At 35.2% G+C, this 22,861-nt stretch overlaps 1 protein-coding gene across 1 annotated transcript in view; it reads right to left on the bottom strand.

Moving 5' to 3' along the window:
• The window catches only part of LOC141493445 (mucin-19-like), a 31,520-nt gene continuing 8,659 nt past the window's right edge, over positions 1–22,861 (bottom strand). Inside the window, exons 2-8 of the mRNA XM_074194829.1 lie at positions 6,984–7,031; positions 5,239–5,298; positions 4,050–4,278; positions 2,160–2,277; positions 1,854–1,914; positions 294–391; positions 1–39 (exon numbers count right to left, since the gene is read on the bottom strand). Of these exons, the coding sequence (XP_074050930.1) occupies positions 16–39; positions 294–391; positions 1,854–1,914; positions 2,160–2,277; positions 4,050–4,278; positions 5,239–5,298; positions 6,984–7,031 (638 nt within the window). The 3' untranslated portion in view covers positions 1–15. The remainder of the gene's footprint in view (positions 40–293; positions 392–1,853; positions 1,915–2,159; positions 2,278–4,049; positions 4,279–5,238; positions 5,299–6,983; positions 7,032–22,861) is intronic.

Genomic DNA, 22,861 nt, shown 5'->3' on the forward strand with positions numbered 1-22,861 from the left:
TTCCAGTCTTACCACTCAGCCCACTATCCACTGTACCACCTAGATGGAGAAAAAGATTAAACCTCTCTAGTTTAGATTCCATAGACTAACTCCAGGTCTCAACAGAGTCGTTGCAATAAGTGACCCCAATAAAAAGCCTCAGTTAACTTTCAGAGATTTGATCTCTAAGTTCCTAAGTTTCTCTAAGTCCTCAACTATTCTAAATATCACATGATTCTTCAAAATTCCTTGAAATACTACACAGAAATCAAAGGACATAGTAACAATAGGCGAGTTCTATAATCCTTTCTTACCCTTTTTCCATCCTCACATTCTTCATATTGCTTAGCAATGGCTTTAGGACAGTCTTCAGAAATTTTACTGTTGGCAATGTTTTCATCAATATTTTCCCCTTTAAAAAAATCAAGCATCCTGTTACTTGGAGAAATCTTACATGCTTCATACTAAAAGTAGTAAAATGGGAAAGAATTATAAGTTTAGGGGATTTGATTCCCCATCCACCCAAGTTCCATGCACCCCTGGGGCATAGCAGATCTTCTGTAACTGACAAGTGTGGTAAAGTTGGAAGAAAAGTGGTTTTACACAAAATAAGCAATGGGGGGGGGGGATTTTTAGAGAGAGAGGGAAATTACAATGTGATGTTTACATTATTAGATTTCAAAGAAAAATAAAGTGCTTCCGACTCTAAATGTTCCTCAGTTTTGATTTAGGGAAAAATGTGTTAAGCACATTTATTTTAAGGTAAAAAATAAAAGCTAATTTCATACTAAAAAAAAGAATTATAAGTTTAAGTACTATTATATACCATCATAAGGTCCTGAAATATAGCTAGTGCTTGCTAGAGACTTGGTGATTGATAGAATTTTATCTATATTAGAGCTTCTCTATTTATTTAGTCTATCATTTTGTCTCCAAAAAAAAAACCTGGGACAATTAATTTTTTTCTCATATAGTTTTCATTTATTATTTCTTGAAATAATAGGTTTGGAAAACCAGGGTTTACTAAATCTCATCGGAATTCAAATGGAGCTACTTGATAATGCCTTTAAACCCAAATCACTCTGTCTCTCTCTGTCTCTGTCTCTGTCTCTGTCTCTCTCTGTCTCTGTCTCTCTTTGTCTCTCTGTCTCTCTGTCTCTCTCTCTCTCTCTCTCTCTCTCTCTCTCTCTCTCTCTCTCATTAGTCAATAATAGGTTCTAACCCATGCCTTACTTGTTCTTTGTTAGGATTTTGATGGCTCAGATTGGATATAAACATCAATTATTTCCATTCTGGCCAGAAACTCAGGTGGGGGAGGGTCATCCCCTCCAGATTGATTCTTTTGATGATCTGAAGAAGAAAGTAAGTAGGAGAAGGAAGAAGTAACAATCAGGCTCCTAAAAAACAACCTTACAGTGTCAGTTCTTCCCCATCTTGACTGGGGAGAGGTCAACAGACATCATAGTTGGCGACTTTGAACAGCCCTCCTTCACTTTAGTCCGATATGACCTCGAAGGTCTTCAAAAGTGAAGGACTAAACAATGATTGTTTTGTGAATACTTTGTAAAAATTAAACTATCTTTTGCCTCAATCCTTACCTAGTATTTAATTACTGAATAGGTGTTGCCTCAGTCAAACCGAGAACTGAGAAAGACATTAGCTTTAAAAAAGCTAAAAGTTTAAAAAGTCTCCTGGAGTTCATCTAGATCTATGTCTGACTCTGACTCTGGATGAGAGAATGAGATTGATAACTTTGCATAGTTCTGCCTCACTTTAATTCACTTCTCTTTGAGAAAGAAGGATGAATCAAAACATTTTTGCCATTTTGTTCAAACATTAACAAAATCTAGAAAATTTCATACAAGCAGTCTTACCAGGAACATCATTAAGTTGTCCACAAAGTCCACAGGTGGCATATGGTTTGTGAAGAGTGAGCTATAAAAGAAAATTGCATTTATGCTTAAAATGTCTCTTTAAAGAACAATATACACAAAGTGTAACATTTTAACATTAGAAGCTCTTTATTTTAAGTGCATTTTATACCTTTGTTATTTAGGTCTGCTGGCTATCTTATAATTAGCTACAAAAACGGAAACACATGCACAGGAGCATATGATTTATTTATATTCTCAAGATTCACTGATATCGATGTAATAGAATTAAAACAGAAGTAAACTTACTGACAATTTATCCTTTGAGTTCCACATTAGAAACAGAATTCCTCTACGGCTTTCCAGCTTAGTATAGTCTCCATAATGTTTTATGTGAATCAACTTGTTATCAAATGGAACATGCACACTGTAATAAACAATTTAAGTAGAAGACATGTATTTAACATTTCATGTTCTAAATAATAAGTGTATCAATCTCAACAAGTTTAAAACTGAACTATTTGTTTTTCCATTTAAATGTTCTTAAATTACTTAATTTTGTATAGGACATTATCATGCTTCTAATCACCTAAAATAGTTCTTCTAGTTTGCAAACTATGTTCCCTTCTCTCCAGTCATTCCATAACCAGACTACATCAGCCCCTGATCATTTCTGACCTTGATTATTCCAGGAGTCTGCTAATCTCCCTATTTCCATCTAGTCTCTCCCTCTGATCCAACCCCTACAAAATTGCCAAAATTATATCCCCAAATTGTGTTTCTATGTTTCTCTTCTGTTCAAAAACTCCAAAGTATCCCATTGACTGTGCTATAAAAATACTGACTCATCTGCTTGACATTTAAAACTCTTCACAATCTGCCTCTAGATGTCTTTTGAGTGTACATTACTACCCTACATATATTTTGCTCTCAAACCAAGTTGTATGGGGAGCTCTGTCTCCACTTCAGTACCTTTGTACCAGTTTCTCCTAGCCTCTAATATTTTCTCCCCTCAGAAATACAGCTTGACACCTCTAGCTATTTTCAAGTTTCAGATCATGTGTCACCTCTTTCAAGAAGTTATCTCTTGAGGGGCAGCTAGGTGGCGCAGTGGATAAAGCACTGGCCTTGGAGTCAGGAGTACCTGGGTTCAAATCCGGTCTCAGACACTTAATAATTACCTAGCTGTGTGGCCTTGGGCAAGCCACTTAACCCCATTTGCCTTAAAAAAAAAAATAATTTAACTCTTATTCTATCTCTTCCTAGTCCTAGAATGATACAGGTTCAAAATCACTTTAGATTTATTTAACATATTTCTAGGATTTATCTGTAAATATTTTGTATCTTCTCATCCCCATAGAATACAAAAAATTCTCACTTTTGTATTTGTGACCCCATCACATACAGTAGGTGCTCAGAACACAGTGCTTAACAAATGCTCATTCAATAATTAGGACTGATTCAATAAGTGCTTTTTAATTATTTTTTTATTTTTTATTATTTTTTTATTACTTCTGAAGTATTTTATTACTTCTGAAGTATTTTATTACTTTTTATTTCTTCTGAAGTATTATTTCATTATCAAAGACTTCTAGAAATAATATGACTAACTGAACACAATTTTAAATTGTCTAAAATTTTAAGCTGATAGAAAATTCTCAAACTCATTGGACTTTGAGCAAACAGAACTAAAAGAAATGAATTAAAAAATGAAAAATATACTCAATCTTCCAGAAATGTAATCTCCATGACACTTGGAAACATTTAGTGCATTGAATTATTGCACATAAAACATCAAGAATATTCACTGTGACATAACTTTGTACATTTAACTAAAGATACATTTTAAAACATCCTAGTCATAAAATAGAATAACTGAATTGCTAATTATTGTATTTTACTGATGTGAGGATAAATATAAATAATATTTGTAAAGTACTTCACAAACTTTAAAGTACCAGATTTTTGGAAAATATATAATACATATGCATAAAATATTATATCTTATTATGTTATGTATATATTGCTCTAGATATTTAATAGCAAGAAAGATATAAAACATGCTAATTGTGTCCTTTTTTAGCACTTTTTATTCTATATAATTTAAAATAAATTTTAATTAACATTCTTTTTAAACATTTTGCTCTTTATCCATTAAACTCTCATTTTTATTGTTAAAAAATATATATATGTATTTACCTTTCCCCATTAACCAGGATTGTTTTTCCACTAATAGAGATATCATTGCCATCAATCAGGACTGTGATTTTTTCAATATCATTCTGATTATTTCGTTTAATTTCAATGTTAAAATAACTTCCAGATTCAACGCAATGACGACAAAAGGTATATGTGCATGAAGACTCAAAGGAGAAGATTTGACCATTAAATGCTTTATATGCTCCTTTGCCCCATGTGGAAGATTCACCTAAAACATAGCAGAAGTGTATTCATTAGTGTATAACAAATGTTGATATTTTTCTAATGATGAAACTTTGAATATTCCTCATGGAATAAGTAGAGTTACTTAAGTTTATAAAACAATTGTCATGTATATCAATTCCATTATAATTCCATTACAATTCTATTATATATTGGCATATATATGTGTATATATATATATATATATATATATATATATAGGTTAGATATGCTCCCAAGTACTATCTCCTGAAAAGTTATAATACAATCAAGACATAAGTCATAGGATCATAGATTTAGAGTCAGAATGAATTTTAAAGGTCAGTTAACACAATTCTCTCTTTGAGCCCTCCTTGCTATGGAATTCCTTGGCCAAAGGTGAGAATGAGTTCATTCATTTGAGGGTCCTGTAAAAGGACTTTCTACTATGTAAGCAATATTCTTCTCTTTCAAATGAAGATTCAATTTATTTGATTTTTATTAGTCATATAGTTATTTTCATGTACTAGCACCATTCTCATTGTTGACTTGAGTGGATATTTCATTGATTGGAGTACAAACCAGATCCAGGATTCAATTCTAAGATCACTGTACTATTTTTACGCTACAGTGTTCATTTGATTTCACTGTAGTTTCATACATTAATTAATGTACAAAAATAGCTTCTATATCACACAAAATCCATGAGATAATTTAGTTTAAAAAAAACCCTTTCTCTCAACACATTCAATTTGGATCAATGTATAGCATGGAAACAATGTAAAGACAATCAAACTACCTTCTGTGGGGGTGGGAGGAAAATCATAAAATAAAAAAATCAGATTTTGAACAAAAAGTCAATCAAAATGACATTGGAAAGCAAACTTATTGAATTTTTAAAGTAGTTTCAACATGACTTTTAATCTCATTGGAGGCACAAAAAACTTGTTAGAAAGCAGTCCTTTAATGTAATCATATCATTACTTACCTACAACAGCACTTGTCTCAGAATATTTTGGTGTTGCTTCCGGAATATGAAATCCTTTTTCTATTCAATGGAAAAAATGCATATTGGGATGGTTAGCAAAAATACCACACAATAGAACAATAAAGACTTCCTTTATTTTAAATAAAGAACCTTTGGAAGTGGTAGAACCTAAATTATCCTATTTCTTCAGTATGGGTGTTTGTTTTAGTTAACCTTGCCAGGTGGAATCCTTGCCAGGTGGAAAGTGAGCCTAAGGAAATTTAGTGACTTGACTAAGGTAACACAGTGAATCAAAAATTTAATACCTACTATGTGCCCTGGGAATATAAAAGCAAAAAGTATATCAGAGGTAAAACTTGAACTTAGTTTTTCTTATTTTAAAAACACTACTCTATTACACTACATTGATTTCTTTGGAAGCTTTTTTTGGGAAAACATGAAATTTATTTCTTGGTTTGGAAGACTTTCAGAGTAGAAGATCTTGAAGAATTTGGATATGTCTCAAGATTGTTTTCAAAATGATCAAGATTTTAAAAACAAAATAAACTTTCTCCACTTCAAATTTAAAATTTATTAAAAGCATATCATTTAGCTTTTCCTATGACTCATGCTACGTTTAAAAATACTTTACTAAAATGTGATTCTATAAAACTCAAATTTCCCTTTATATTGTGAAAATGGATGTGCTAACTACCTTGAACCCTCAACTATACCCCAATTATACAGGTATCAAAAAGAACTGGTCTGGGACTGTTTTCATCAATCAGCATACAAAGTAGATCATCATAACAACAGGCTTTGCAGGGACGGTGTAAACCTAACTAGACAAACAGAAAATCAGCAACTCTGAAGTCAATTTATCTCATACTAGTCCTGGAGCAGACTGTGAGCCATTTGCAGGTTAATGGATCTTCAAAATTATCTTTAGAGATTCCTTTAACTATTGTTTATGGTATTCTTGAAAACATTCTGCTTTTATGGTTTTTGGAGACATCCCCTTATTTTATTGTTTTTGATCAAGTCTTGAACTGTTTATGCATCAGAATACCAAAACTCTGACACCTAGAATTTCTTCTGTCCTTAACAATGTGGCTCTCTACCTCATTCTTCCCTGGCACTATCTTAATTCTTGCCTTTTCCTCCAATTTCTAGCCATCCTTTGTTTGAAATATATATATATATATATATATATATATATATATATATATATATATATATATCATATCATCCATTGCTTGGTTGAACTGTTTAGAATTAATAAAAACTAAATATAATTTAGCTTTTTCTATGCATGTCTTGTTTCCCTGCTCCATAAATATTTTCATTAATTTCCCAGACATTGTCTTCTGGTTTCTTCCATTTAGGGAATAGGAAGATTTGATTTTCATATTACTAGCCTTTGTGTTTTCTAGGTATATGGGGGAAAGAGAAATCTAAATTCTCTAGATAGCATGCTTCTCTCAGTTTACACTAAAAATTATGAATATATATACAAAGGCAACAACCACATTTTTTGTTTTTGTTTTTGTTTTTTAGTTTTTTAGTTTTTCAAGGCAATGGGGTTAAATGACTTACCCAAGGTGACACAGCTAGGTAATTATTAAGTGTGTGAGGCCAGATTTGAGCTCCTGACTCCAGGGCTGGTGCTTTATCCACTCTGTTACCTAGCTGCCCCAATAACCACATTCTTTAGGAAAAGTTTCAAATTAAACCAAAAACTGAGTATCCAAATTATATTACAATACCTGATTCACTGGATCCAAATGTCGAATAATCAGATGTACTTATAGATGCTTTAAAAAAAAAGAAAAGATAAGAACATTGTAAAAATGGAAATGTTTTTATTTTAGGAAAGTGGCAAAAAAAACTAATAAAAATGCCTAAAAAGTGAATAATAAATCCAATATCACCAAATATATTCTCAAAATGCATACTTCTAAGGGGTTAATTTACAAAAAGTTCTTCTGGTCAAATGGAGGGAACTAGGTGTTTTGATTCCATATCCAACATATTAAAACAAATCCTTTGATGATTACCCGTGACAACAAATATTTCAAAATACAATGTTTTGATGTGAATGACTTCAGATGCTTTCATCTGAAGCCAGTTGACTAGCTACAACCTGCACTGAGACCAGATTGCAATCTGCCACTAGATTGTAAACTGGCTACAATTCTATAAGATACACAACTCCAAAGCATGTTCTTATTCCAGGTGAAATACTTCCACATGAAATACTAGATGTAATGCTTATTATAAATAACTTAAAACATTATAAGATGTTGCAGAAATTTGGATTATTATTTTGAATATGCAAATAATCATAATACTTATAGCATGGAGTTCATATTTAGCACTGTAGACTAACATAATCAGGGATATCAGTAGAAGTACCCCCTGCTATATACTCTCTTAGAAAGAGTCTCCCCCCCCAAAAAATACAGTCTTTTCTTTATCTATTTCATGCAACACTGCAGTTAACTGGAAGTTGAAAAACTATATTTTAAATTTCATAGCAAGTTTGAATCAGAATATCTAAATTATTATCTGTAAATTCAGAATCCTTGAATCCAGTGACTTAAGGATCTAATTGTATTTCTACCAGTTCCACTCATCACTCATCACTGACAAATTTACTACTGCATATTCAGCAAATGTTACTTGGAGATTAATGGTTACTATTATAATAGGAAGAGGTATGTAAGAAAATTCATAAGGTTTGTAAGGCACACACACATACACACACACACACACACATATATGTATGTATATATATAGTATGTATGTATAAATAAATCTTATATTATCTTCACAGTAATCTGAATGCATGTAAACCAAATATCTCAAGTAAAGGAATTCATCAGAAAACCCAAATTACAGGTCCAGAATATCAGTAACTCTAGCATTATCTAATCTAAGGCACTTTATTTAATTCCTAATTCTATCATTGAGAAAGATTATGTCTAGATAGATAGAATTCTGGACTTAGACATTGACATTAAACCCTGAATTACATTGTCATTGTCACAATCACAAAATATATAAGCTATTTGCTGTAGATCCAACATTCTTGGATTAAAAATCATAATTTTTTTCAAGCTAATTTATTTCAACTAAATCCATTCCAGAGGTATTAACACTAATTCCATCTAAACCATAAGTCAAGCACCATATGCCACATGACTTCAGAGTGAACATCTGATGAAATGACTTTATCTACTGATGCAGCCTGATCAGATCCCTTTTTCTGCAGAAGAGGGAATATACAATGAGTATAACTGAAGAATATCTATGAGTGAAGTTCCTCAATTTAGCTTTATGGTTTGTTCTAAAATCTGTACATTTGTAAAAGATTTTAACTTTGAGTACCTCTGTATCAATCAATGCCTAAGATCTGTAGATAATTTTGAGGTTGAGGTTTTTTTTTCCAGAAAATTAATCTATTAGAAGTAGTTCTGTTTGCTCTTCCCTGTATCAGACAAAAGTGGTGGAGATTCAGAGTATTACTGAGACAGATCAAAAATGTGTGCCTATCATGTTGTATTCTTCTTAGGTGTGTATATCATTTGCATATTATTCAACAAGCCCTATAGTTAGACCAAAAGTATGCATTTGTTCTTTAAAATCTCAAAGGTGATTAACAATAAAAATGCAATCATCCTTATAGAAAAAATTTATTTAATGCTAGCTAAATTCAAATATATCATCTTGTAATAGTTGTCTAGCCTCAAATTTCACACTCCTGAATGACATGAAACAGTGTTCTTGATACCGATAGAGATGAAATTTCTGTTATATAATCAGGCATACAAATTCTTCAAAAACACCTTTGGCAGTTAGATGTCACTATGGACAGGGAAAAATGATTATTAAAGAATATATTGAGGAGATTCAGAATTCTCCATTTTTTCCAAAGTCCTGATTTTAAAAGTGATGATGAAATAGAATTAATTCTCCTCACCCAGTCTTACAAGGAATTTAAACTAAAGTGGGGAAGTCCCTTGTGTTCTACTCAAGCATGGGTGAAGATAGATCCCAGTGCACTAAGATAGCCCGAGGCTATGCATGTTCTGAATATAGTTACTCTGTTGAGGGGGAACATGATGTCGCTGTCACTCACTCATTGAAATGCGAGCCCACGGCCATAATTGCCCATAACCACACTTTAATAATAAAGTGCTGGTCTAATTAATGAAATGATTAAATTGTCCAGAAATTATGTCTCTTGAACCTTTTTCATCATCACAGTTTTTGGTGACCAGAAAAAGGAAGACTTGATGAAAACAGATTTTTTTTGTTTATTTTATATTATTATAGTGATCTTGTAGTGAGAGTAAACATAAACCCCCTTACCACCCCCCCCCAAAAAAAAAGATGAGAAACCTCAAGAATAGTGAGAGGGAAAAAAATCTACTTCAATTTGTGTTCAAATTCCAATAGTTCTGTCTCTGGGATGAATTGCCTTCTTTAATGTGAGTCCTCCAAAAAAAGTTGCTTCAGTTTTTTCCCACAGTTGTATTACTAGTTGTATTTCCCTCCACTCTATTCCTTCCTACTCTCATTTATTCTATTCTCTCTCTCCTTTCACCCTGTCCCTGTTCAAAAGGGTGTTGTATCTGAGAACCCTCTCTTCTATCACTTATTCCCCCCTTCCCTTCCCCCATTTCCCCTTAACTCATCCCTTTTCTCTCATCTTTCTCTAGGGTAAGATAAATTTCTATACCCTATTAAGTGTGTATGTCATTTCCTCTCTGAGCCATTTCTGATGAGAATGAAGGCTCAGTCATTCCCCACCCCCTTCCCCTCATTCAACTCCAGGGAATTAGAAAGCTAAATGTTCTGTACTCAAGCTAAATGACAAAGTCCCTGCAAGACTAAACAATCAACTTAACATTTCCATAGGACTCAAGGACACCTATATTTTCCTGCTAATGCTTTTATCCTGAGAAAATCACTCAAGGTCCCAAAGGAATTGTTTTGTTATACATTTTTCCTCTCCTTTCCCACTTTTGATTAATGTATATAATCTGTTTCTACTACAGCAAGATGAAGTTAAATACTGATATGCAAATCAGTTCCTTGCAATGAAAGTAATTATTGAAACCACTGCTTGATTTCTGACAGTGTCTGTGACTTGCTTTATTTCACCTAGGCTCAGTAAATTTAGATTAACATTAATTGATAGCAATAGTTCTTTAAAGGAGAGGACATGAAAGAGAGAGCCTTGAGCTTCTTTGATTTGAAACTGGGTGACCTGGGAAACTTTTCAGAGTTTCCATTCACCTCTCTGATGACTTCAATGCTTCTGACTCCTAATCATTATCAAGTCCAGCCTTTGATTAAGCCTGCTTTTCGTGTTCCAGGGCCCCATTCTTAACTGAGAACTCGGGGTAAGGTCATTTCCCCCCCCTTGTTTTTACTGCACACGGATTAACAAATTTTTTCATGTGTGTGTGTGTTAATTTTTTTAAATTAAGTTTTAATTAAAAAGATTAACTGAGAAAAGTTGTAGTGAAACTATAATTGTTGAGAAGTAATTGACATTAGTTCAATTAATAAATTAACCAACAGACTTTTACTTATACAAATCCTTTTCTCCTCCCCAATACTTGTAAAAAAAATTTCAACATTCATTTTAAAAAAAACTTTGGAATCCAGATTCTCTCCCTTCTTCCCTCCTTCTACCCCATTAATAAGGCTAGCAATAGGATATGCATATGTAGTCAAGCAAAAGATTTCCATAATGTGAAAGAAAACATAGATGTTTTAAAAAGTATGCTTCAATTTTATTCAGATACCACAAGTTCTTTCTCTGGGGATGGATAACATTTTTCATTATAAGTCCTTCAGAGTTGTCTCTGATCATGGAAATAGCTAAATCATTCACAGCTGATCCTCTTACAATGTTGCTATTACTTTGTACACATTTTCATGTTAACATCGTCTCATAAATATTTCCAGGTTTTTTCTGAGAGCGTACTGACACTGAAACTAGCTTATGGATATTATCATCTCCCAAATGCTCATTTTGAAATCTGCCCTTCAACACAAATACTTTGGTTATAGTCTGTATACTTTCCTGTTGGTTGGAAGTATTCCCCTATTATACTGTCACAGGCTATTGTGTAGAAAAAAATCCTCTTTGGAAAAAAAATCATTCCATGATTATGGGACAAAGGAATTCCTAAAGAAATGTATAATGATAAAAGTAGATTTCACAGAAGCTTCAAAAGCTAGGTTGCTTTCAGTTATCAGCAAAGTTGAAACACTTAATGGTGATATCTCTCTTAGTAAATTCTCTGAGTTTATCTCCTGATCCAAATTCCTTCCTTTAGTCTGCTAGATCTTAGATCTAGACCATTTGGTTCCCATAAGCTCAGACTATGAAATATAAGAGGACGTCCAGTGCAATTGTACCTGTGGAAGGAAGTATAGTAGTCAAAGACTCCTTTCTAAAATATTGCCTTGAGTTGGCATAAAAAATATCAGAGATTTACCAACTTGTCTAACAGTCCTATTCTTTAGAATTTCCTACTGATCCAATTCAGCTACTGGGTCTGAGAACATCCCTTGGAGTCACAGATGAAAGGTTGAAGTCCTACTCTCCACTCCACTGCTACCAAATTTGAGAGAGTAGAGTCCTAGATCAACCTGTCACACTTAAAAAGAAGTACCCATTTATATTATGGAACTCATAGTTGAGCTCTCCTTGAAAATCAAGAGGTATGTGAAGGAGCTGATATCTGAAGTAAACTTCTCTTCCCAAGATTCCCACGTTGATAAGATGACATCTGATGCAAACACAAAAAACTGGATATGGACTGATGTTTGTAGTTATTCTGTCTATAAAGAAAAACTTTTCTTTCTCCTTGCTACTATCTGTTGGGAACCAGGGTCTCTAAGCTGTTTGACACAGTTGCAGCAAGAAGACTCAAGGCAGTCACACTACCTGATGGAACAACATTTCCTTCTTCAATATGTATAGGGATTTCATGTATACCAATATTTATAGGTCTATTATTGATTGCAAAACTTACTCATCTTAATAGTGGAATGACTATAAAGGAAGGATTTCAGAGAAATTCTTTGAATAAAACAGATTGTGAACTCTATCCAAATTTAACAGGACTGCTTCTCTCTGAGGCATACAAAAGGCTTCAACATTATGAAATCTCTAGAAAACCCAGCACTGGGAATTCCAAGGAGATGCCAGAATATATACAGGGAAAACAGATACAAGATGGGTCAGATAGAATTCCAGGAAAATTAATAGTTTTGCCCCCTTACAATACACATAAACAGGAATATATGAAAAAGATGGTGAGAAAATAATACACGTTACCGATATGTGAACTCCAGCAGCCTTAGTTTCATGGGAAAGAATAAAAAAGTCACAGAAACTGTGGCTTCTACCAACAAGGCCAGAAAGAAAAATTGGTTATTGTAAGAGTTAACGGATGGGTGGACAAGCATAAAGACCCTCACTACAGACAGTGAAGGAAGTTTATCGAAAAACATTATACAAAAAATATAAAAAACTTTCCATTAAAAGAATTGCTTAATTAATAACTTTAAATGAATTAACAATTATACAGTGTAGTAATAAATAAAGTAATATACAGGTTAAGGTCATCATGGTCTGAGTCGGGATAAGAAATCAATTAACTATATGATTATTACTTAAACTTGTAATCACATGATTAAAACTTGTAACCATATGAACTATACGATTGATGATGAAAATTGTACACTCTTGTAACCAAGGAAATGATGCTTGAAACATATATGATTCTTAAACTATAAAAATAAACCCAAGCAGCTGACAGTCAGTCAACCTGCTCCTGCCTTTACCCACTTGTTGACTCAACTCATTTCGCCAACTCTATCCCTCCTGTCAGGTTCCAAGAACCCCGCGGAGGCTGGACTCCCGCAACTATCCTTCTACTTCCTTCTTAAATGCCTAAAAACATTCAAGTTTTGAGTTGTGGTTAGTGAAAATTTTCTAAATAACTTAAATATTCCAGGACTGACAAATTTGTTTTGAGTGTTGATTACCAGGATGGTTATCTGAATTGACACAAATAGCATGTGTAGCTTTCTGAGGACAGATAAACTGAATGTCTGTGTCTGGTAAAGGTTATGAGAATGATGTCTATTTCACTATTCTGCTATTTCCTTTCTGGAATAGGAAAATTCACCACTTGGTTAATCTTGTGCCTTGCCCTTAACTCTATGACTACATAATTGGTTATCCAATAACTATCAAGAGAGTTTTTTCTCTGTCGTGATAACTATGTCCCTTTTTTCCTTTTACAGCAAATTTCTATAATCAAGAAGTTTTGTAAATATAGCATTAATGATGAATCAAAATCATTGTCTTTTTGTCATTGTGAGATAATGGTGTTAAGAGACTTGACCAAGGTCAAACAACTGTCAAGAAGCAAATGTCTGAGAGCAGATTTGAACTCAGGTGCCCCTGACTCTGGGTCAGATTATTTAGTGCTCTATCCACTATGCTACTTAGCTGAGATCTGCTAAAATCTTGTCCCTGTAGACTAAAAGGAGGGAATGTCAGAAGAGAAGTATGATTTTCATACTGGTCAATATATATATTGAATTTACTAATAATTTAGCTTATCAGTTTCCTTTTCATAAAGACTCTGAATTGAGAGTTTAAAATCATCTGTATTAATATTGTAAAAGCTGTATTGGTAAGTAATGTTAATGAAAAATGTGAGAAATTCATACCCTGGAAATAATGAGCTGGCAACAGCAAGTTCATGTGTTTTGTGCCTCTCCTTTCATATAATGCCACTTTTAATGTCTTTTTACAGTAGAGTAGCTGGAAATAATGAATTTCATAATGTGAAATGGTTGGAATATATATAGCCCTTTTGCAAAATATTAAATAATTAAAATTATAAATTAAGGTTCTGTGTGATAATATTTGAAAAGCATATATAGGTATAATTGAATTTATTCTGGTCTCATTCTAAAATAAATTTATAATTTTATTATTATACTATACCAACAAACTTGTTGAGGCTTTTACCCCAATTATGTGATTTGTAATGTGTAAAAAATGTGATATAGAAAAAGTTACTGGAAAGAAGAGAGGAAATCAGAAAAAACATTACTAGAGAAGTTGGTACTTAACTGTCCTTGAAGTTTAATAAATAGAGATTGAGGTAAAAGAGTAAAACAGTCCAGGAATAAAGAACAGTAAAAGGGTTCAGATATAAGGTGAAAATTGAGGGAATGTCATAAAAGATTAAGGGATGAGAAAGAAAAGGAAGGGAGAGGCAGAATAGGTTACATTATTTCATATGAAATAGCACCAAAGACCTATTACAGTTAAGAGGAAGATGAAAGGATGGACCATGGATACCATTTGAACCTTATTCTCATCAGAATTCGTTAAAAGAAGTAATAATAAGCACAGTTGAATGGGATAAATTCTGGTGAAGTTCTCTCAGGGTTAAAGAAATGTTTATGTCAAGAAAAACCTTGCATTCCAAGGGCCCCAGAACATACTGCTTTTGCAATAAGACTAATTTGCTAACTGAGGCATTGACCATGAGGATCCTACTTTTTCTAGAGGGTCTGGTAACTGGTCACCTCACCAACTGGTGAGATACATGTTTTGAAAATATTACATTCTTTTCTTTGTGTCTGTCTGTTGCTGGGTCCCAGCCAATGTTCTAAAGGGGAAGTATGGTTGGAGTGGGGGAATTGAGGTTAGAATCTTTATAAACCAAACTTGCTGTGCTTTTGAGTGCAGTTCCCTGACTTTACTATCTTAGTGTGTAAGTGAGTTTGCCCTTTTCTTGAGAAAAAATAAGTAAATCCTTTCCTTTGTTCAAACTAGTGTCTGAAAATTTTCTTTAGTGTATTTTTATCACACACAGTTTTGGTACATTGACTGGGAAGAATTCCCTCCTTAAAACTCTCCTAGATACTGATACAAACAGGTGCCAACTGACTATTTCAGCAATGTAGAATTAATGCCCAGGGAAGATCCCTTTGGGAGTGGGTAGTAAACTGGAGCAGAGGCTTAGTTTGATCAAAATTGAAAGTCTGAAGGTCTCTTGAGAAGGAGAAGGGCCCCCATCATAGGAGTTGACCCAAGGAATATAGAACCATTGAGGTCACCTAGGTTTGTATACATAAGTCCAGGCAAACAAGACCTGTGAGCCTGGGACCTGGACAACATCAATGAGCCCCTGGGTGATCTGGCCCCTGTCTCTCTCAAGCAGTTTGAGTCTGTAGGGTTAGAGGCAGGGAAGTCACTCAAGTAGTTAAAGTCCATAGCAGGGTTCAGAGACAGCTTCCCCACAAGGCAGCTAAAGTCTGTAGGGGGAATATGGAGATCATTTCGAGCAGCTAAAGTCCATGAGTCTTAATCTGATAAGATGTTGTGTTAAGAAGTTCCTTTAAGAGAACTTTTTGGAATGGACTCTGAAAATACAGAAAGATATTGAATGTCTCCAGGGGAAAAGAGAGAGAGTGGACCAGTTCATCCTCCACCATCTTGCATCTATGTATGTGTAAGAATTGTTTAGTTAGGCAGTTCTGCTTATGCTGTCTCCTTGCTGACCAATCTTATGTTTGTTGCCTGGTCATTGCTGAGAAGATGGTTCCAAATTGGACAGGAAGAGAGAATAGAACCTGAGAGGGATGACGAATGTGAGAAAACATGTGATATATATGTGAAAGAGAGGAGGATAATTTCTAGTAAAGTCCTCTCAGGGTTAAAGAAATGTTTATGCCAAAAAATCCTGCTTTTGCAATAAGACTGGTTTGCTAACTGAGGTACTGACCATGAGAATCCTACTTTTTCTAATGAAAAGAGTAGGAAGGTCATCAGGAACTATAAACTAAGAAGGTCCAGGTAATCCCACCATCTGATGAGAAACATATTTTGAAAATATTACATTCTTTTCTTTGCATCTGTTGCTGAAGTAGATTTTCATGAATAGATTGTACCCCCTGAAACCTATCCAATGGGATAAAGGGAAAGGTTAGGGTTGGGGGGAATTGTAATTAGAATCTTTATAAAACAAACTTGTTTTGTCTTTGACTATGGCTCCCAGACTATACTATCTTAGTATGTCAGTGAGTTTGCCTCTTTTCTCAAGAAAAAGTAAATAAAAACTCTCCTTTGCTGAAACCAGTCTCTGCAAATTTTATTTAGTGTATTTTTATCACACATATATTCAATTAAATATAGAAATATATAAATTTTACCTGACCTGGAAGCCGAAGAAGGGAAAATTAAAGATGGGAGAAAGGAGACTGACAAAAAAGGAGAGCAGATCACCTGAAGCAAAGAAAGAAGCAAAACATTGGTAAGGAGGAAAAGGGTGAAGAGAGAGAGGGGTGGGGAGAGAGAGAGAGAGAGAGAGAGAGAGAGAGAGAGAGAGAACAAATAGAAGGAAAATTGAATGGAATGAAATGCACAAATAATACTCATAACTGTGAAAATGACTGGGATAAACACTCTCATAAAATGGAGGTGACTAGCAGAGTGAATCAAAAGCCAGAATTCTATAATATATTTTTAAAAGAAATATACTTGAAGCAGAGAGACATACACAGAGTAAATAGTGGGCCAGAAGAGAATCTATTATGCTTCACCTGAAGCACAATAATTCAGGGGTAGCAATACTGAACTTAAAACAAAAGCAAAAATAATTAAAAGAGGAAGGAAATGACATATTGCTATGTGAAATATATATACCAAGAGGTATAGCATCCAAATTCTTTTTATAAATGTCATTTTATTTTTTACCTCTTATGCATAGAGCTTTTAATTTACATCTTTTATAAGATTTTGAGTTCCATATTTTATAGCATTCTCTATTCACTCCCACTTCCCAATAATAGTGAGTAATCTGATAGAGGTTATACATGTACAATAATGTTTAGTATATTTCCATATTAGAATGTGAAAGAAAAATCAGAACTAAATGGAAAAAAGCAATGAGAGAAAAAAAAAGAAAAAAAACATGAAATAAGTTTTAAACAGTGAAAATAGTATGCTTTGGTCTGCATTCAGACTCCTCAGTTTTTTTTCCTCTAGATGTCATTTTCAATGAGCAGTCTTTTTATAATTGTCCTTGATCACTGGACTGCTGAAGGAGCTAAATCCTTCATTAAATCATTATACAATGTTGTTATTAATGTGTACAGTGTCCTCCTGATTCTGTTCACTTCACTCAGTGTCAGTTCAAGCAAGTCTTCCTGGCTTTTCTGAAACTCACCTGCTCATGATTTCTTTTTTTTTTATTATTATTATTTATTTGGTTTTGGCAAGGCAATGGAGTTAAGTGACTTGCCCAAGGTCATCCAGCTAGGTAATTATTAAGTGGATGAGGCTGGATTTGAAATCAGGTTCAACCTCCTGACACCAGGATCAGTGCTCTATCCACTGAGGCACCTAGCTGCCGCTCTGTTCATGATTTCCTTCAGAAAAATAAGACTCCATAACATTTATATACTACAATATCCAGCCATTCACCAATTGATGGGAATCCTCGCAATTTCCAATTCTTTGCCACTACAAAAAGAGCTGCTTCTGAGTCTTTACTCCTCTTTAATGATCTCTTCAATATAAAGATAAAGTAATGGTATTGATCAAAGGATATGCATAGTTTGATTGTCCTTTTGAGTATAGTTCCAATTTGCTCTCCACAATGGTTGTGGTGCAATGGATAGAGCACTGGACCTGGAGTAAGGTAGATCTTTACCTAGCTGTGTGACTTTGGTCAAGTCATTTAATCCTATTGCCTTGCCAAAAAAAAGAAAAAAAAAGAAAAAGAAAAAAGAAAAGAAAACAGAATGGTTGGTTCAATGCGTACCTCAATCTACACTACATTAGCTAGAAAAAAAATAACAACATTCATCTGAAAAACAAAAGGACATGAATTTCAAAGGATTCACTGAACAAATGTCAAAGGAAGGGACCCCAGTCCCTCATTAGAACTTTTCATTATCATATTAAATCTCTCATTATTTATTAACTAATCAGAATTGATCAACACCATCCAAATGATCCACTCTTCCAAAGTCATATGTGTTGAGTGTGTTTCATTTGGGGTCTGTAACATTTGTGAGTGGAACTGGCCCCCTTTATTATTATTTGCTAATATAATTAATAAAAAATTTAATTACCTAGAAACTATGTCTCATGAATTTTTTATTCTTTACGTACAAAGTAGAAAGCCTAATTAAGTGTGAGAATTCAACTCCAGAGACTTTAATTCAGTATTTTTAAACATTGATTGTAAGCTACCTCACAGCAGAAAAGAGGATGATGGACTATCAGCATTGGACTATCAGCAGCAGGCAGTAATTTTGGTAATGGTCAGATGAAGTAAAATCAATTTTTATTAAGTCATTTTATTAAGTCATATGGAGTTTTCCTAGTAAATTTACTTTACAAATCCCTCCTCCATTTTTTTTTACAAATTTACATGGGATTCTTTCATAATAAAATCTTAGTTTTTGCTTGTTGCACATTTGTAAAGTGGCATTTTTTCTTCACAGTCTCTAACCACTTTTGAAAAGTATATTATTTTCAATGAAGTAAATTAAATTTTTTGTTTTGAAACTCTTTCTAGTTCATTTTCTATATACTGAAAATTTTTCTCAAATTATTTAGGCCAGAAACATAATTATTTTATCACTTTGCTGTACTAACGTGATACCATTTAACATACTTTCAAAAAGTACTGTGTGTTTATGTGTTTTCAAAAATATTTAAAGAAGTTCCGGCCAAGATGGCGGAGAGAATACAGGCACAATTCTAAAATCTGATCTCTTCCCCATCTATCACATGAAACAAAACTCTTAGAAGAAATCCAACCCACAAAACTCACAAAGAAAAGCCAGGAAAAAGAACATCTACCTCAGGATTTGTCTCCCACATCAGCTTTGGGCAAATTCAAGCAGGTGAGTCTGGGCTCAGAGGGAGGATCAGCCCCAGATCAGCCAGATTAACAGCTAAATTAGAACCCGGAGTCTGAGGGACCTGCTGGATCAGCGGTAGGGCTGGACAACAAGGGCTTGGGTATGCGGGGGAGCAGAGGCGCTGGTGTTGGTGCTGTATGTTTGGGGCTGGGGTGAAGACTTCTGGTTCAGGAGAGCTGCAACACCATCCTGGGCTCCTCTGGTCCCATTACAACTCAGACCTCCTCCCAAACAAACAAATGCAAATGACTTCAGCCTCAGGCCCAGGTGTGTGAGCAGAAGAACCAGCCCAGCTAAGGAATGACTTCAGGCCAGGGTAAAGCCCACCATTGACTGAAGGCAAAATAATTCAATAGCTCCAACCCCTCCCTTCAAACAAAGAGAGAAGGCCTCAGCCAAGGTCACAGACACTCCAGAGAAAGCAACCAACACCTCCTACTGGCCAGCCAGAGAAACTGCACTCAGGGAGTAAAGCCTTTAGCGATCCCAAGCCCCAGTGAACTAGCCCCCCCACAACTCAAGGTCTTAGCAAAATGAAGAAGGGTCAGCGGAAAGGTGGATCCGTAGAAAAATTCCTGGAAGGGAAAGACCCTAACTCAGAGAGACCTGGAACCTCCAAGGAGAATACGATCTGGTCTCCAGCACAGAAACACTTCCTTGAAGAAATAAGGAAGGAGCTTAAAAATTTGGGAGAGACAATTAATACCTTGCAACAAGAAAAAAAAACCTTAGAAAGTACAATGGGACAAATACAAAAAGAGACTAAATCTCTCAGATCATCAATTGGACATTTAGAAAATGAGAATAAATCTCTCACAGCATCAATTGGACCAATACAAAATGAGAATAAATCTCTCAGATACTCAATTAGACAAATACAAAATGAGAATAATTCTCTCAGATCCTCAAATGGGCAAATGCAAAAAGAAATTAATTCTCTCAAAACCTCAATTAGTCAAATGGAAAGCTCTTTCAAAAGTAGAATTGACCAACTGGAAAAGGAGTTGCAAAAGGTTAATGAAGAAAACTCCTCCCCCAAAACAAAAATGAAGTATACAGAAACTAATGACTCCATGAAACAGCAAGAGTCAGTTAAACAAAATCAAAAAAATAGAAAAAATAGAAGCAAATGTAAAATACCTCATCAACAAAACCACTGACCTCAAGAATAGTTCAAGGAGGGGCAACCTGAAAATTAGAGGACTTCCTGAAAACACTGAAGAGAAAAAAAGCCTAGACTTAAGATTACAGGACCTAGTGATGGAAAACTGCCCTGATATCATGGAACTGGAGGGCAAAGCAGTTATTGAAAGAGTACATGGAACCCCACCAGCAAAAGATCCTAAAATGAAAACACCAAGGAATGTTGTGGCCAAACTCCAGAACTATCAGATAAAAGAGAAAATCCTGCAAGCAGGCAGAAAGAAACAATTTAAATATCAAGGAGCCACAGTAAGGATCACTCAGTACTGACTGCATCAACATTAAGGGATCAAAGGGCCTGGAAAGAGATATTTTGAAGAGCAAGGGAGCTTGGAATGCAGCCAAGAATCTACTTTCCTGCAAAGTTGAGCCTTCTCATCCAGGGAAAAAGATGGACATTTAATGAATTTGAAGACTTCCAAAAATTTCTGATGAAAAGACCAGAGCTAAACAGAAAATTTGGACATCAAACAGGAGGTTCAAGAGACACATGAAGGAGCGGAGTCAAGATGACGACAAGAAAGGATCGAATCTTAGGCACTCTCTGATAAAACTTCTAAACTAAGGACTCTAACTAAACTTTCGAGAGACAGAACCCACAAAGGGACCCAGAGAGGCAGTTCTCCTACTCAAGGTAACCCGGAAAAGAGCAGAAAGGCTCTGCTCCCCAGGGTCGGAGGGGTGGCCAGCCAGAGGACCTGCCTGCCAGAGTGAAAGAACGTCAGACTCCCAGAGGCAGCCCCAGGGTGCTGGGAGCCCTGGCTCACAGCAGTGGGGGAGTCTCCTGAGCTACACCCTGAGGAGCACAGGGCACAAATTGGGGGAACAGCGGGGGACCTCTGCCAGAGCGAGCATGTGGAACCCAGCCCTCAAGGCACACAGCGAGGAGCTTGGTATTTCAGCAGCCCAGATCCAGAAACAGAAGCAGGCAGAGCCAGTAAGCAGGAGCCTCTGGGGCATGAGCCCATTGAGCTGAAGGAGGGGAGTGAAGAGAAACTGCAGAGCTCTGTCCTCTGCCCCTGGAACAGGACTCTGGGGCTCTGAACACATTCAAATACTGATCGCAGTCTAGGCCCCCATACAGAACAGCAGCGGCCCCCTCCAACTCAGGCCCGTGGAAGACGGGAGTGAATATGGCTATTCAGAGATCAGGAGGGAGGACAGAGCCTTACACACCGAGACCCTTGTGGGTGTGCCCTAAAAGCTCAGGAAGCACCCCCAAAAAAAGCTTAGGCTGGGAAAATGAGCAAGCAGAGAAAAAAGAGGAACACCATTGAGAAATACATTATCTATGATCACAAGAAGGATCAATACACTCAGTCTGAAGATGAGGAAACATAAGCTCCTGCATCTAAAGACACCCAGAAAAACAGAAACTGGGATCAGGCTATGAAAAACTGGGAAAATAAAGGAGAGAGATGCAGAAAAAACATGAAAATGAAGTCAGCAGCTTAGTCAAGGAAATCCAAAAAGATGCTGAAGAAAATAGCATGCTAAAAACCAGCTTAGGTCAAATAGATAAAACAGTTGAAAAAGTTATTGAGGAGAAGAATGCTTTAAAAAGCAAAATTGGCCAGATAGAAAAAGAGATAAGAAAACTCTCTGAGGAGAACAAATCCTTTAGACAAAGAATAGAATTCAGGGAGATTGATGAATTTGCCAGAAATCAAGACTCAATACTTCAAAACCAAAAAAATGAAAAATTAGAAGAAAATGTGAAATATCTCATTGAAAAAAACAACTGATATGGAAAACAGACTTAGGAAAGATAATTTAAAAATTATTGGAATACCTGAAAGAAATGATCAGGAAAAAAGCCTTGACATCATTTTCAAAGAATTACTACAGGAAAATTGCCCTGATATTCTAGAAGCAAAGGGCAAAATAGAAATGAAGAGAATCCACCGATCTCCCCGAGAAAGAGATCCCAAAAAACCAACCCCTAGGAATATTATAGCCAAATTCCAGAACTCCCAAGTCAAAGAGAAAATATTACAAGCAGCCAGAAGGACACAGTTCAAATACCATGGAGCTGCAGTCAAGATCACACAGGACTTAGCAGCAACTACATTGGAAGCTCACAGGGCTTGGAATATAATATACCGGAAGGCAAAAGAGCTTAGAATGTAGCCAAGAATGAACTACCCAGCAAGGCTGAATGTCCTCTTCCAGGGAAAAAGATGGATTTTCAATGAACCAGGGGAATTTCTAATGTTCCTTTTGGAATGGCCAGAGATGAACAGAAGGTTTGATCTTCAGATACAGGACTCAGGTGAAGCATGGAGATTGGAGGAGAGAGGGAAAATATGAGGGACTTAATGATGCTGAACTGCATGTATTCCTGCATAGAAAAATGACACTGATAATACTCACATGAACCTTCTCAGATAATAGAGCAGGTAGAGGCAGCTTTTATAGTTGAAGCACAGGAGAAAGCTGAATTCGAAGA

The sequence above is a fragment of the Macrotis lagotis genome, chromosome 7 (assembly GCF_037893015.1).
Source record: "Macrotis lagotis isolate mMagLag1 chromosome 7, bilby.v1.9.chrom.fasta, whole genome shotgun sequence".
NCBI classification, from domain to species: domain Eukaryota; kingdom Metazoa; phylum Chordata; class Mammalia; order Peramelemorphia; family Peramelidae; genus Macrotis; species Macrotis lagotis.